The sequence below is a fragment of the Mixophyes fleayi genome, chromosome 4 (genome assembly GCF_038048845.1).
Source record: "Mixophyes fleayi isolate aMixFle1 chromosome 4, aMixFle1.hap1, whole genome shotgun sequence".
Taxonomy (NCBI): domain Eukaryota; kingdom Metazoa; phylum Chordata; class Amphibia; order Anura; family Limnodynastidae; genus Mixophyes; species Mixophyes fleayi.
Window position 1 is genome coordinate 128,205,961 of NC_134405.1, and position 15,875 is coordinate 128,221,835.

Here is a 15,875-nt window from a genome sequence, read left to right on the forward strand (position 1 = left end):
AAGGAACTGGCAAAACTTCCTTATCAGAGGTGGAGCAATGTGGAAGAACACGTTGTAAACAGGACCCGAAACAAGTTGGAGCCCACGCCAGGATTTGTGGAGTCGACCAGTCAATATGGGGGTTATGCGTTTGAAGCCATGGAAACCCGAGAACCACAGGGCTAGTGGCTTCTGGGATGACCAAAAAGGTAAGAGACTCGGAATGCAGAACTCCTATTTGGAGCGTCACTGGAGAAGTCTGATGCATAATGGTACCCCCTGGAATACGGCTACCGTCAACCGCAGAGAGAAAGATGGTCACTGGAATTTTCTCTAGTGGAATGGCTAGTTCAGCAGTTAATCTGGCAGACATGAAATTCCCAGCTGCTCCAGAATCCAGCAGGGCTGAAATGTATTGGGAGCCTTGAGCGTGTTTCAGAGTGACTGGGATAATACAGTCCTTGCCTTGTGGGGAGCGAAGGGCCACTCCTAGGCTCACTTCCTCATCGTCAGCTAGGAGGGTGTGTTTACCCGGCTTACGAGGACAATGATGTAACAGATGTCCGGAACTGGCACAGTATAAGCAAAGTTTCTCTCTAACTCGCCGTTCTCGCTCGGTGGGTGAAAGACGTGCTTTGCCTAATTGCATGGGTCCTTCAGGGAAAGGGGACGGTACACGGACCCGTTGAATAGGGTGGAACTTGGGGTGTTTCAGCTTCCTCTATTCTAGAGCTCTCTCTCTGAACCGAAGATCAACCCGATTGCAGGTGGTAATCAATTGGTCTAGCGCTGTAGGTAAGTCCCGAGACGCTAATACATCCTTAATGTGGTCAGACAGGCCCTGCCAGAAGACCGCAACAAGAGCATCGTTATTCCAAGATAGTTCAGAGGAAAGTGTTTGAAATTGAACGTCATATTGACCCACAGACTGCTGCCCTTGCCGAAGCCGCAGAATATCTAAAGCGGCTGACGTTGTTCTTCCAGGCTCGTCGAATATTCTGCGGAAGGTAGACAGGAAGCTATCAATATCAAATAAAATTGGGTCAGATTTTTCCCAGAGCGGTGATGCCCATGCCAGAGCTTACCCTTATAGTAGCGAAACAATATAAGCAGTTTTGGTACGTGCAGTGGGGAAATTCCCGGGTTGTAATTCAAAGTGTATACTACACTGGTTGAGAAACCCGCGGCAATTCTTCGGATCGCCATTGTATTTAGCTGGCGTGGGAAGATGGATTCTGGATGAAGTAGGTAGTGAAGCAGGTATTACTGGCTCAGGCGGAGTATGGGATGGTTGACTGCGGAATAACTGCAAGGTATCCATACGTGTAGAAACATCCTGCAGCAATCTCAAAATTTGCCCCTGGTTAGTTTCTTGTCTCTCAATGCGTTCAGCTAATATTTGGACAGAGTCCTCCCTCGGAGTATGTCCCCCTAGCGGATCCATTGGGCCAGAACAAACTGTCACGGTCGTCTGAATTTCTTGATCCGATTCGGGACCCTTGGGACTAGCTGGAGCAGGAGTGAAACAGAACTTAGCAGCCTGGGTGATCGTCTTGCTCATTGTAGAATATAGCAGGGGAATGAGCAGTCTAGAAATGTTGACCGGAACAGTGCACTAGTAATGCAGACAGGAACAGTGCACTTTGTAATTCTGACAGGAACACTGCACTTGTAATGCAGTCAGGAACACTGCACTTGTAATGCAGTCAGGAACACTGCACTTGTAATGCAGTCAGGAACACTGAAGCCAAGAACTATCCTCTGGAGAGAAGTGTGTTGTTCTGGCAATGAACAGATCACAGCAGCAGGTTTAAATAGGATGTCCCAAACAAATATTGGCTGATCAGTTCATGTGATCACAGCTTCTGAATCTGGTTGGTTTGGAATGATCACCTGACTGCATCCAAGATGGCCGCGCCCATGCAGCAGAACAAACAGTATGTGTTTGTTTACAAACGAAGGTGTGGAGAACGGGAATGCTGCAGATGACCAGAAGGGACCCAGGTAGCCGTGATATGACAGCGGCGGATGAGGTAAGTGCGGCTAAGATCCCGATTTGTGACAGGTGGGAGACGCTGCCTCTGTGTCTGTGTAGCTTGTATCCTGCATCTCAGATCCTGTCCGAATAATGCACGCAGAAGGTTTTGGGATATAGCAGATTAGTGTAAATTTTGTTAACTTTGCATTGCATTTAAATCTATGTTTTGGGAAACATATTGCATCCTCATACTAAAAATGACTCAGACTTCTTGGGGCCAGCAAAGAGTTCAGGGGCATGGCTTACCCCCTGCCAGGCTGTGTCCAAAACTGTATAAACCAGCACCTGTTTGTACTGAAATGTATCATTAGTGTTCCATCTGACTTTCTGATCACTGGTATCCTCAACCAGTGTGATTTGTCCTTATCAGGACACTGGAGCTAATGAACATCACTTGCTTTAAGATCCTGCTTTGACAACTTCTTCCCTGCTGTATTTCCTGAGACCTACAGATTAGACCCAAATCTAATCCGTTTCCGGCTGTTCTGAGGTTTGGACCAAGCTTTCCAGTACCACCGCTCTGCCCGCAACCCAGCAGCTCTGGCCAGTGTGCAAGGCCAGGGCGGATTCATCCACAGCAACCCTGATCTATAGGAAGAGGTCAGAGGTACCAGCCCAGGTACACCAGCAAGGGGGTATACTAGCAGCGACAGTTACCAAGAAGGAACGCGGTTCTGGATGCCGTTAAGGAGTCCGGTGGTGGCAGTATTGTAAGCCGCTCCTACTACGGCAAGGGCGCAATTGGGATAAAGAAAGGGAACGGTGGCAAAATAAGCCCAGTCGGTTCACGGCAAAAATGGTCCATCCTGTCACAGGGACCCTGTTTGGAAAATTCATAGTACATGTCCCCTTCCCACTTCACAGTACATGCCCCCTCCCTCAGAACAAAATATGTTGCCTTCCCTCTTCCCAATACATGTCCTCCTCCCTTTTCACAATACATGCCCCCTTCCCTCTGCACAAGGTATGCCCAAAATTCACTTACCTTGTTCTTGACGCGATGATGTGGGTCCAAGACACTGACAGACTGGGACCGCGCACCGCAGACATGACGTCACGGCGTCGCGCACTCCCAACCTATCGGTGTCTGTGAGCTGCCGCATTGCAGAGGGATGCTGAGTCACAGTGGTCAGACTTGGGGGCCTTTACAGACTTGGGGGCCTGGACAGACTAGGGGACCCAGACAGACAAAGGGGTCTGACCAGATACCCTAGTCTGTCCTGCCTCCCTTACAGGTGTACTGTCTGTACCTCCCAGAAGGTGGCCCTGCATGTAGAGAGCTGTACATAAGTGCTTGATTGAACCTACTATGCATGTTGTTCCCAGAGCCTAATTAAAGGTTCGGGCCACCCTAGGCTAATACACTTATAACATCCTCTCGTCTTCCATGCCAAAGTAATAGGTAGGAAAAAATAGACTTGTCCTTAATATTATTTATACCTCTAGGTGTGAAATTCAGGCAACTACTACAGGCTTGTATAATCCAGCTGCTTATTGCTGAGTGTTTGGCATACTATGTGGCTTTTGGAGGCTCTGAGAGGCTGATAACTTGCATGTTTGAATCAGTATTATAAGAACTTAACACTCACCTTTCAGCACTTGTTATCTGACTCTCTTGTCCTCAGTTTTGACTCTCCAAGCACAAGCGTGGGATGAAGAACCATCTGGGTTCAATCTAAGAGTGATCTCCACTTTTTTTGCACTGTGATGTTTGTATACACACATGCAATTCCAATAGTATTGTGTGCTTGGATATGAGCAGGGCCACCTTAACAACTTTATGGGCCCCCGAGCAATGCAGTGTACCGGGCCCCTAAAAAAAAAATATATATATATATATATATATATATATAGTGTGTGTGTGTGTGTGTAAAAAAAATATATATGTATGTAAAAAAAAAACGTGATTATATATATAATCACTTTTTTTTTACATATATATATATATATATATATATATATATATATATATATATATATATATAGGGGCCCCCTTAACTTACCTTAAGTCCGATCCTCTTCTTTTTTCCGCGCCGCTGAGTCTCTTCTGCCCTCTTCCGTGCTGTGGTTGCAGTGAATGCTGGGCGTGACATCACGCCCAGCATTCACTGCGAGCACAGCACAGAAGAGGGGACCAGGGAGGGAGCCGGATCACCGCTGATGTGACCGCAAGGTAAGTATTTATTTTTTTTATGATTCGGACGGGCCCCCCTTGCCTGCAGGGCCCCCGGGCACCTGCCCATCGTGCCCAATGGAAGAGACGGCCCTGGATATGAGCCGTTCTTGGGGACACTGTAATCTCGGTTTTCTGGGTTGTGGTTCTCATACGCTGCGTTTTGTATTGCTGACTGGTGTGCAGCTTCACTAAGTTGCCAGCACTGAGGGAATCACTGACGATATTTCCCACACTATGCTGGGAGAAAGTTAGTATGGAGGGGGTGCAGAAAAAGCTCCAAATATGGTTCCTTTTCTCTGGTGCTCCATCATGGGTGGCTCTTCTTTTTCTTGTTGTGCTGCACTGCAGCATTAGCTCCAGCGGGTGTAGCAGGAATACAGTGCGTTGCCTGATATGGAGATCTAAGATGGCCGGCCGCAGAAGATGGGAGCACCCAGTGCCTCATTAAGGGTTCAAGTTGCCCTATGCAAATAAACTGGTAGCTCCCCCTCGTCTTCCATGCCAGGCTAATAAGCACAGGTAAAAACTGAACTTGCCTGAATTTAAAATCTGGCTTCTTTCAAGCCCACCCTGCACGTATGTTTATGTTTGAATGTTACTTATTCATAACTGCAAAATTGGCCATTATGCCCCTTTAAAGGGGTTTTGGTAATCTTTGTCACTTATTTTGTTTTCATTAAATTCAGAACTGTATAGCAGAACGGTTTGAACGAGCGCTATTGAGTGTGAAGGTTATGGGGGGCTCTCGAACCCGCGCCTGTCTTCATCTTTGTCTCTCCTATTCGCTTATTCTCAAGCTCCTGCCCACTCATTGTCTTCAGCCTTTACCATAGAAATATGAGAAGATTAAAACTTTACTACATTTTTCTTTTATGTTTTCTTTTTACTTGGACAACAACTATTCTATTTTAAAATGAGTTTCAGTGTATATCTCTCCCTGTCATAATTTTACACCCCCAAGAATGTTGCCCCACTTGAAGAAGCCTTGCGCCCTCCGAAGAAGCCTTGCGCCCTAGGCTGCAGGCTAGTCAGCCTATTGGATAATCAGGCACTGATTTTCCCATGCCCTAACATATATCATCTCTAGCAATAACCAGTTATTTATTCATAACTGGCAAGTCGGCGATTATGTTCCTTTCTATACCAGTTTTGATGGGCAGAACCACATTTGGACCTGTCTTCAATTGCACGCTGATTTATATATTCATTTAACTGCAGGTCTAACTGCATGCACCAACACAGGAACTGACGAGTGACAAACAAGTATTCAATCACAACTGCAAGCCACGGCGATTGGCCGTGGAAGGGTTAACATAAAGGGAAGATTTCAGCAGCATCACCTCCTCTCCTGACGTCAGCAGTGGATGTATTATACTTCCAGGCGCTGTCCGCACACACAGTGCTGAGCCATGTCCGCCAGCCCGGGGTACAGCGAGGAGAAGGGTGGCAGCCTGGGGGAGCCCGAATATGGACAAGACCCAGCCAGCGGGGGCATCTTTAGTAGCGACTACAAGAGGTACCCTATGCAAACTGTATAATGCAGACATTACATGGGGAAGGGGCAGGATAGCGGAATACACATGCACACTGTATATATCAGTACACTTATATTATATGCATTGTACCTTACTCAGTAATAGGCGGATGTTAATGAATGTGTACGGTTCGCTCATGCTATTGTCAGGTCTGCTCTCTCTCTCAGACAATGGTGGCTTGTGTTGGGGTAATGATGCTGCTGGAGAAGGGGGATGGTTTTATTTGTTTGTAGCAGCAGAGAGAAGGGGTGGGAGCTCCATACATCCCGGCCTACAGATGGCAAAATAGGTATCACACAGAGTTGTGACCTGTTGGAGGGGGTCACCGCTGCTATTGGTGTGGGGAATGTATCCATGCTGTATAAAAGTAGAGGGAGGCACTGCCTGTATAAGCAGCAATTTTCTGAGAAGATCAGGCACATTAAGGGGCAGGCTAGGCTAGGGGGCATAGTAGCCATAGTGGGCTACCTTGAGGTGGGTCAATGGGCCACCTGCATTTTTTTTCCTTTAAAATAGGCTGCTGAATTGAATCTTGCCCCCCCCGGCCAAAATTTGCCAGCCCTCCCTTGGGCACATTGATGCTAAAATAGAGAGAGAGAGAGTGAGAGGGGCAGGTATGAAATATGAGACATAATTAGCAGTTACTAGAAAGCAATGTAGTGTGCCTATGTACAGCTTTAAGGAATCTATGGGATTCTTACGACTTGTTTTTACAATGTGAATTACACAAAGTGAGTCACATTTTTCATTTGTCCTGTAAATGGATGTATGGAGCTTGCACAAGTAGCAGATATCTATATATATATATATATATATATATATATATATATATATATATATATATATATATATAATCTCTTTACTGACAGGCCCATGTGCAACATTGATTACTGGGCCCCCACAACATCTTATCATACAATTTTACATTTCGTATGCATGGTGACACAGAGTAAATTATGTACCACATTTTCAAATATTATGTACCACAATTCATTTATTATGTTAAGTACAATATATATATATTGCCACATAACAGCCTCAAGGATTAAGCAGTACATAACTATAGAAGGTGTTTTGGGCCTGGTGCTAATCGCATCACACATGGTTTTTGAGCCCATGTAGACAGTAGACCCCTGCAGCAGATTATAAATATATTAAGTCATACTAAAGTTGTTTACAGTGTCTTATTCCTTGTGTTTATATCATATATGGCCATGGTAATCCTTGGTTATGTCACATATTGTTGTAGTTCACATGTGCATGTGCACACTGTAGCTGCCTTATACTCACACAGGAAAAGACCCAGTGTGAACGTTGAATAAGATTGGCAAATTGTTTATTGGTTAATGGCCTTTCAATGCGCCTTTGGAGCCCCATGTAGAGGGGAGCACAATTAAGCCACCCAGATGTACTCATAAAATATTGAATTCTTCTTTGTGTATTTTAAGTTACATGTTTTTTAAATTACATGTATCTAAGACTCGTGCAGCTCAAAATATTGTGTAGCAATGTGGCCGCATCAAGATATGCTTTAGATACTGCCATATAGTAAATACACCAGTCTTCATTACAAGTTCCAGCATGCCTAGGATTGCCAGGGCCTGCTAGAGCATGCTGGCACTTGTAGAACAGTAAAAAAAAAAGCCACATACACCCATTAGAACACATTTTAACACAAATAAAAACCAATGCCCTCACTTCTAGTGTTCTATCAAAAGGGATCTTCATCTTCTAACCTTCTATCTATAGGGATCTTCATCTTCTGACCTTCTATCTATAGGGATCTTCATCTTCTAACCTTCTATCCATAGGGATCTTCATCTTCTGACATTCTATCAGTAGGGATCTTCATCTTCTGACTTTCTATCCATAGGGATCTTCATCTTCTGACCTTCTATCTATAGGGATCTTCATCTTCTAACCTTCTATCCATAGGGATCTTCATCTTCTGACCTTCTATCTATAGGGATCTTCATCTTCTAACCTTCTATCCATAGGGATCTTCATCGTCTGACATTCTATCAGTAGGGATCTTCATCTTCTGACTTTCTATCCATAGGGATCTTCATCTTCTGACCTTCTGTCCATAGTCATCTTCATTTTCTTGTCTTCTACCTATAGCAATGTTCATATTCTTTTTTGCAGTCCATATTCTTCTTCATCTTCTTATCTTTCTTACATTAATTCCTTGGGAAAATATAAAAAATCCTCTTTGGCAACAACGACTCCAACTTGATACAGTAAAGTTCATTAATGCTATTCACAAACATAAATACGTGGGGCATATTTGAACTTCATTGTATTAAAAAAGTTAATTAATACATCTTAAAAATTAACTTTATTGATGCAATGAAATTCATTCATACCCCATGTAGTTTATGAATGAATTTCATTGTGGGGTCTATACACAAGAACGCAGTCAGAGAGACTTTCACAACAAGTCCTCTCATTAGACTTGTAGCCCTTCTTGGATGAAGTTCCTTGTTGCCAAAGAGGGTTTATTTTTTATTTTTATTCTAAAGAATGAAGTTAAGAAGAAGAATATTGTCTCTAAAGAAGAAGATGAAGACGACTATGGACAGAGCACTAGAACATGAAGATTCCTGTGAATTTAGATGTGAAATAAAGATGGAAGCGATGACATAGATGAGGTCATTATTTATATTAAAACATTTTCTAATCAATGTGTGTAATATTTTCTTCTTACCATGGCTTTAATATGTGACACTACTGATCCCACAGGGTTGCCAGAGAATGCTAGCAAGTGTAATTCTACAAATCCTAGCATGCTCTAGTGGACACTGACAGTCATGAACATCCTGGTACTTGTAGTTTTAGAATTTCCAGCATACCCCTGCAGTTAATTACTATAAGGGCTTGTTGGGACCACTAATACCACATATGATTCCCCCAGGGGATCCAGCCCCATGCTGACTAGGCTGTGACTAGTTCCCACTATTACAGGAGGACCCCACACTGCGTGTCTCCCTGTTAGAGTGGGACCCAGCTCAGACTAGACTTGTGCCAGCTACAGCTCATCTTAATGGAACCACGCTGTTTGTTCACCAAATCAACTGTGACAGACCTAGGTATGAGCACTGGTGCTAGGTTCAAAGTTTTGATGGGGGGGCACATGTTTATTACATTGATTTATTTATTTATGTACTACTTAAGACAAGTGCAGATGATCATCAGCGCATATCTTTACACCAGGGGTTGATTGTCCAGAAAAGATACACCAACTGGAGATAGGGCTCTCACCAGGCCACTTTTTCTATATGTCCCTCGCTCACCCATCACCCAAGAGCTCCATGGTCCCAAACCAACCTCGTCCAGGACATACCTACTTGTACATAAACATAAATGTAATAAATTAATAGCTTTTCTCCCCTGCAAAGCTGCACTCTAGACCCAAGCCTGTCCACAAATCAGAATCTGAGTCATCCCACGCTTTCCTGTACACTTCCTAAACCAGGGTTACAGACATAGCAGTTGTCAATACATAATATTCAAGACTTGTTCTGTTCTCTTCTGAAGTGATGACAGAACTCATCTATTATAGCCTGTGCTATGACATTCAAATATCACTGTTCATACAGATATTATTTAAAGGAGTTTATGTATGGGATAATGGACCCCTACTGTAAAGTATAAAGATATAAATCACTGAGGCATTGCATGATCATTTAAAAACAGGGCTTCTAATATCCATAATAATTTACAGTAGGGTGTGAGTTTTTCTGTATAATAAACACGTTTTCCTAATGAACACTGAAGTAATGACATCAGAACTCACCATTTATACAGATGTTATTTAGGGGGAGTTTTATTTAAAAGTTTACACATATTTTAGCATCACGTTTATTATAAATATATTAATATAACTTATGTATTATATCAGAATTATGTTAATAAAATGTATAAGAAAAATATATTAGGACTATTAGTAATGGATTTTTTGCTGAATTATTAGACTATTTTTACTGGTCTCACACACTTATATTATTAATAATAATAAAAATTCTGAAAATAAATTCCACTCAAACAAGTAGAGGAGGTTTCCAGTAATAGTTAATATTTAACCGTAAACCCTCAACTTTGACTCCCAGCAGTTTGGAAGATACCCACCTCCTAACGTCTTTGTAATGGATCCTTCTCTGTCATGGCAGAATTTTGAATTTCATGCAGCTGACATCTAATGTGTGCAAGCAGCTGATTGGATAGGTGTGGCAGACATTTCAGCACTAGGGAGGGGAGGTTATAGTTTAACTTCAGTATGAGGCAGAGGAAAGATCGTTGTAGGGAGCTGAGAGAGGAGCAAGGAAGATCATTGCAGGAAGTAGAAAGAGTCAGGGGAATATAATTGTAGGGAGCAGAGAGACAAGAAGCTTGTTGCAGGGAGTAGAGAGAGGCAGGTAAAACAGTATTGCAGATAAGCAGGTGGAAAATCACTGCGGGGAGTAAAGAGAGGCAGGAGGAAGATCACCGTGGGGAGTATAGAGAGGCAGGAGGAAGATCACCGTGGGGAGTATAGAGAGGCAGGAGGAAGATCACTGCAGTGTAACGGACTTACCTGATCCCCGCCGCTCCGTCCGGAAGCCGCACTTCCGCATCCAGGACCACGTGACCGCACCCGGAGGCGGTCACATGACCACATCTCAGAGGTGGGGATTTTGAATCCCCTTCAGCATAAAAACCTCACTCTGGCACTCGCTGAGTGTCAGAGCAACACTTACCTGTTCCTGGCTCCTGTTCTTCGTGGATTGCAGTGTCTTCCAGTTTCCAGTGTCTACCTGTGTGCTGATCTCTGCCTGTTTGACTTCCCTGGTTCTCCTATCCCTGTGTACCGACCCGGCTTGCTGACCATTCTCCTATTCTTGTGACCCGTGTACCGAACCTGGCTTGTTGACTCCGAATTGCCTTCTGATTCTGCTTGACTCCATTCCTGTGTACCGAACCGGCTTGTTTGACTCCGCTACCTCCGCTTCACTCCACTGTACTACATCTTGGGGCGAACCTGGGGACCGCGACCTGCGACTCCTGGCAGCGAAGCCCACCCCGCCTTGCGGCGGTTCTTGGTGAACAACGGGGAGATCGTTAGACTCCGCACCTCAGGTAAGCCAGCGCTAATCAAGATTAGTAATATAGTATCCAGAATCTGTTACAGTTTGCTCTGACCATGGATACCACAGCTAAAGATCTGTTGGAACATTTAGTAGGAAGGATGGATAAGCAAGAAGCTAACCAAGAGCAACTTTTAAAATTCCTCAATAGTTTATCTACTCGGTTGGATGTTGTCCAGAACACCCTAGTGGCTGGTGGATCACCCGGGCCGGCAGTGGCTCCTGTACCTCAGGCCGCAGCAGCAGCTTCTTCCTCACAGTTACGGTTACCTAACCCACCCAAGTTTGATGGAGATCCCAAGTATTGCAGAGGATTTTTAAATCAATGCTCCATACAATTCAAACTTTTACCAGGGAACTTCCCTTCCGAAAAAACGAAAGTGACCTATGTGATTTCGTTATTGTTTGGTCAAGCCTTAGCATGGGCTTCCCCCTTATGGGAGAGGGACGACCCCATTCTATATAACTTCAGCGTCTTTTTGTCCACTTTCAAGAACATATTTGATGAGCCAGGAAGGGTGTCCAATGCCGCTTCCGGCTTATTACGTCTCCGCCAGGGAAACCAGTCTGTGGGACAGTATGCGGTCCACTTCAGAACTATGGCCTCTGAACTTAGCTGGAACGATGAAGCCCTAGTAGCTACGTTCTGGCAGGGCCTTTCAGACCGAATCAAAGACGAGCTGGTATCTCAGGAACTCCCTACGTCTTTGGACGATATTATCTCCCTCTGTGTCAAAGTAGATTTGCGTTTCAAGGAACGTAATTCCGAGAAGGAGCAGTCTCGGCGTAGTATGATTCGCTTGGCCCCCAACTTCCAAACCCCTGTTCTTCCTCCTGAAGAGCCCATGCAACTGGGGAGGACCTGCCTGTCAGCCGAAGAAAGGGAGAGGAGATTTTGGAACAAGTTGTGTTTATATTGTGGAGAGAGCGGCCATCTTCTTGTTCTAGTTCTAAACGCTCGGGAAATGACAGGGCCTAACGAGTTCAGGAGCTGTATCATTGGGCCTCTTTTCTCAGTGTCAGTCAGTTCCCAGTAGTAATGATTGCTTGTCTATTCCCATTTCCCTTCAGTTAGGACAAAAGACTTTCCTGCAGTCGGCTGTTTTTGATTACGGAGCCGCAGGAAATTTCATCTCTGCCGCGGTAGTTAAACAATTTGCCATTCCCACACAAGCTTTGGAACAACCCATCTCTCTAATGGCCATTGATGGGGAAAGAATTCCTGAGGGGTCCATTCTGGTAGGCACTATTCCCCTACTGCTTCAGATAGGAGCGCTTCTTTGGGAGAAGATTTCTTTCCTAGTAATTCAAAGATCTACCAACCCAGTCATCCTAGGACTTCCATGGCTTCGTCTCCACTCCCCCACCTTGGACTGGAAATCAGGTCACATATTGTCCTGGGGACAGTCCTGCTTCTCTCGCTGCCTACAGAGAGTGGTTCCTCCGAATAGTCCCAGACGTTCCCAAGAATTTCCTGTGACTCTTTTGCCTGAACCATACCAAACCTTCTCTGATGTTTTTTGTCAACAAGAAGCCACTAGACTTCCCCCTCACAGAATCTGGGATTGTGGCATTGACCTGATACCTGGTAAACCCATTCCCAGGGGCCGTGTTTACCCCCTTTCCCTCCCGGAGTCTAAGGCTATGGAGGAGTACGTCCAAGAAAATCTAAAAAAGGGCTTCATCCGCAAGTCTGCCTCCCCAGCTGGGGCTGGCTTCTTCTTCGTAAAAAAGAAAGATGGGGGCCTCCGCCCTTGCATTGATTACAGAGGCCTGAATGCCATTACCGTTAAAAATCGGTATCCACTGCCACTGATTTCCGAATTATTTGACCGGATTAAGGGTGCCACCATCTTTTCTAAACTTGACCTCAGAGGAGCGTATAACCTCATACGCATTAAGGAGGGAGATGAATGGAAGACGGCGTTCAACACCCGAGATGGCCACTTCGAATACCTGGTCATGCCCTTCGGGTTATGCAATGCCCCGGCCATCTTTCAGGGCTTTATGAATGAGCTGTTTGAAGACCTCTTGTACCAATCCGTAGTCGTCTACTTGGACGACATTCTCATCTTTTCTCAAGATCTAGTATCCCATCGCACTCATGTATTGGAGGTCCTCTCTCGTATCCGAGAAAATCATCTATTTTGCAAATTGGAGAAATGCACCTTCGAGCAGAAACAGATTCCCTTCCTGGGATATATTATTTCGGGCACCAGTCTACAGATGGATCCCACAAAATTGAAAGCCATACTTGACTGGCCCCAACCATCGCGTCTTAAGGCCACTCAACGCTTCCTAGGATTCTCCAACTATTATCGTCAATTTATCAAAGGGTACTCTTCTCTCGTGGCTCCCATCACTGCATTGACCCGTAAATCTGCTGATGCTAGTATTTGGTCCACTGAGGCTATCCAAGCCTTTATATTATTAAAGTCTCTTTTTTCATCTGCACCCATTCTTTAACAGCCGGATTGTTCACATCCTTTTGTCCTGGAGGTAGATGCCTCTTCTGTTGGCACAGGAGCTGTACTATCACAGCGAAGCCCTTCTGGAAAACTTCATCCCTGCGGATTCTTTTCCCGTCGCTTTTTACCTGCTGAGAAGAATTATGGGATTGGCGACAAAGAGCTCCTGGCCATCAAGTTGGCTCTCTCTGAATGGAGACATCTACTAGAAGGAGCGCAATTTCCTATCACCATATATACCGACCATAAGAATTTGCTTTACTTACGCACTGCTCGATGTCTAAACCCTCGACAAGCAAGGTGGTCCTTATTCTTCTCACGTTTTGATTTCAACATCACTTTTCACTCGGGATCCAAGAATACGAAGGCAGACGCCTTATCTCACTCTTTTGATCCAGCTGACATGGAATCCTCGGAAGATAATAAATTCATTGTAAATCCATGTCAAGTATTGGCAGCTACACACCTGAAAAAGGGTTGTCCCCCGGGCAAAACATTCATCTTGCCACATCTACGCACCCGGCTCCTTAACTGGGCTCATCACTCACTCTTCTCTGGGCATGCCGGCATTCACAAGACCTGGGACTTATTGTCCCGAAGTTACTGGTGACCTTCCTTGCTGGAAGATGTGAAGAGATTTGTTGCTGCTTGTTCCAAATGTGCTCAACACAAGACCTCTAGGAAGAAGCCTTATGGATGCTTGCTCCCATTACCCATTCCTGATTACCCGTGGTCACAGATCTCCATGGATTTTATCACGGACCTTCCTCCTTCCAAATCCTGTTCTGTGGTGCTTGTGGTCACCGATCGCTTCTCTAAAACAGCTCACTTTATTGCTCTTAAAGGCCTTCCTTCTTCCGCCTCCTTAGCTGATATTTTTATCAAAGAAATATTTCACCTCCACGGCTGTCCTCAACATATTGTCTCCAATAGGGGATCACAATTCATATCAAAATTTTGGCGGTCTTTTTGCAATAAATCCGGGATTAAGCTTGACTTCTTTTCCGCATATCATCCTCAGTCCAATGGGGCTACTGAGAGAACCAACCAAGAATTAGAAAAATTTCTAAGAATATTTATCTCAAGTAACCAAGACAACTGGGTGGATCTTCTCCCTTGGGCCGAGTTCGCCAATAACAACCATTTCCATGAGGCCATCTCTAACTCCCCCTTTTTTGTTCTTTATGGTTGCCATCCTAGACTACCCACCTTCTCTCAAATCTCATCTTCGGAAGTTCCGGCGGTGGACTCTCGGTTTCGTAACTTCTCCGCTATTTGGGAACAGACCAAGATAAATTTAAAGAAAGCAACCACTCGTTCCAAGAAATTCTATGATAAAAGGAGAAGAATGACTCCAAGTTTTTCAGTCGGTGACAGGGTATGGCTATCCACCTAGAACATTCGTTTAAAGGTTCCCAGTAAAAAATGTGCTCCCAAGTTTATTGGCCCATTCGCTATTTCTGAGATTATTAATCCCGTAGCCTTTAGATTTAGTCTGCCTCCCTCTTTACGTATACCCAATGTCTTTCATGTCTCCTTGTTAAAACCGATGGTAACCAACAGATTTTTCACCTCATCCAGAACTCCTCCTCCTGTTGTGGATCGGGATCAAGTCGAATACGAGATTAAAACTATCCTAGATTCTCGTAAAGTTCAAGGTGCCATACAGTTCTTGGTGGATTGGAAGGGTTACGGCCCTGAGGAGCGCTCATGGGTAAGAGCCATTGATCTGCATGCTCCCCGTCTGCTTAAATCCTTCCATAAAAAATTTCCTTTGAAACCCTATTAGGTGTTCGGAGTCCACCTTTATGGCAGGGGGTACTGTAACGGACTTACCTGATCCCCGCCGCTCCGTCCGGAAGCCGCACTTCCGCATCCAGGACCACGTGACCGAACCCGGAGGCGGTCACATGACCACATCTCAGAGGTGGGGATTTTGAATCCCCTTCAGCATAAAAACCTCACTCTGGCACTCGCTGAGTGTCAGAGCAACACTTACCTGTTCCTGGCTCCTGTTCTTTGTGGATTGCAGTGTCTTCCAGTTTCCAGTGTCTACCTGTGTGCTGATCTCTGCCTGTTTGACTTCCCTGGTTCTCCTATCCCTGTGTACCGACCCGGCTTGCTGACCATTCTCCTATTCTTGTGACCCGTGTACCGAACCTGGCTTGTTGACTCCGAATTGCCTTCTGATTCTGCTTGACTCCATTCCTGTGTACCGAACCGGCTTGTTTGACTCCGCTACCTCCGCTTCACTCCGCTGTACTACATCTTGGGGCAAACCTGGGGACCGCGACCTGCGACTCCTGGCAGCGAAGCCCACCCCGCCTTGCGGCGGTTCTTGGTGAACACCGGGGAGATCGTTAGACTCCACACCTCAGGTAAGCCAGCGCTAATCAAGATTAGTAATATAGTATCCAGAATCTGTTACATGCAGGGAGTATAGAGAGGCAGGAGGAAGATCACTGCAGGGTATATAGAGAGGCAGGAGGAAGATCACTGCGGGGAGTATAGAGAGGCAGGAGGAAGATCACTGCAGGGAGTATAGAGAGGCAGGAG

General features: G+C 45.0%; 1 protein-coding gene across 2 annotated transcripts in view; it reads left to right on the forward strand.

Moving 5' to 3' along the window:
- The first annotated feature begins 5,539 nt into the window (after positions 1-5,539).
- AP3B2 (adaptor related protein complex 3 subunit beta 2) overlaps positions 5,540-15,875 on the forward strand; it is a 64,151-nt gene continuing 53,815 nt past the window's right edge. For both annotated transcript variants that reach the window (XM_075208198.1, XM_075208199.1), the window contains exon 1: positions 5,540-5,709. In XM_075208198.1, coding sequence (XP_075064299.1) covers positions 5,603-5,709 — 107 coding nt within the window. In that variant the 5' untranslated portion in view covers positions 5,540-5,602. The remainder of the gene's footprint in view (positions 5,710-15,875) is intronic.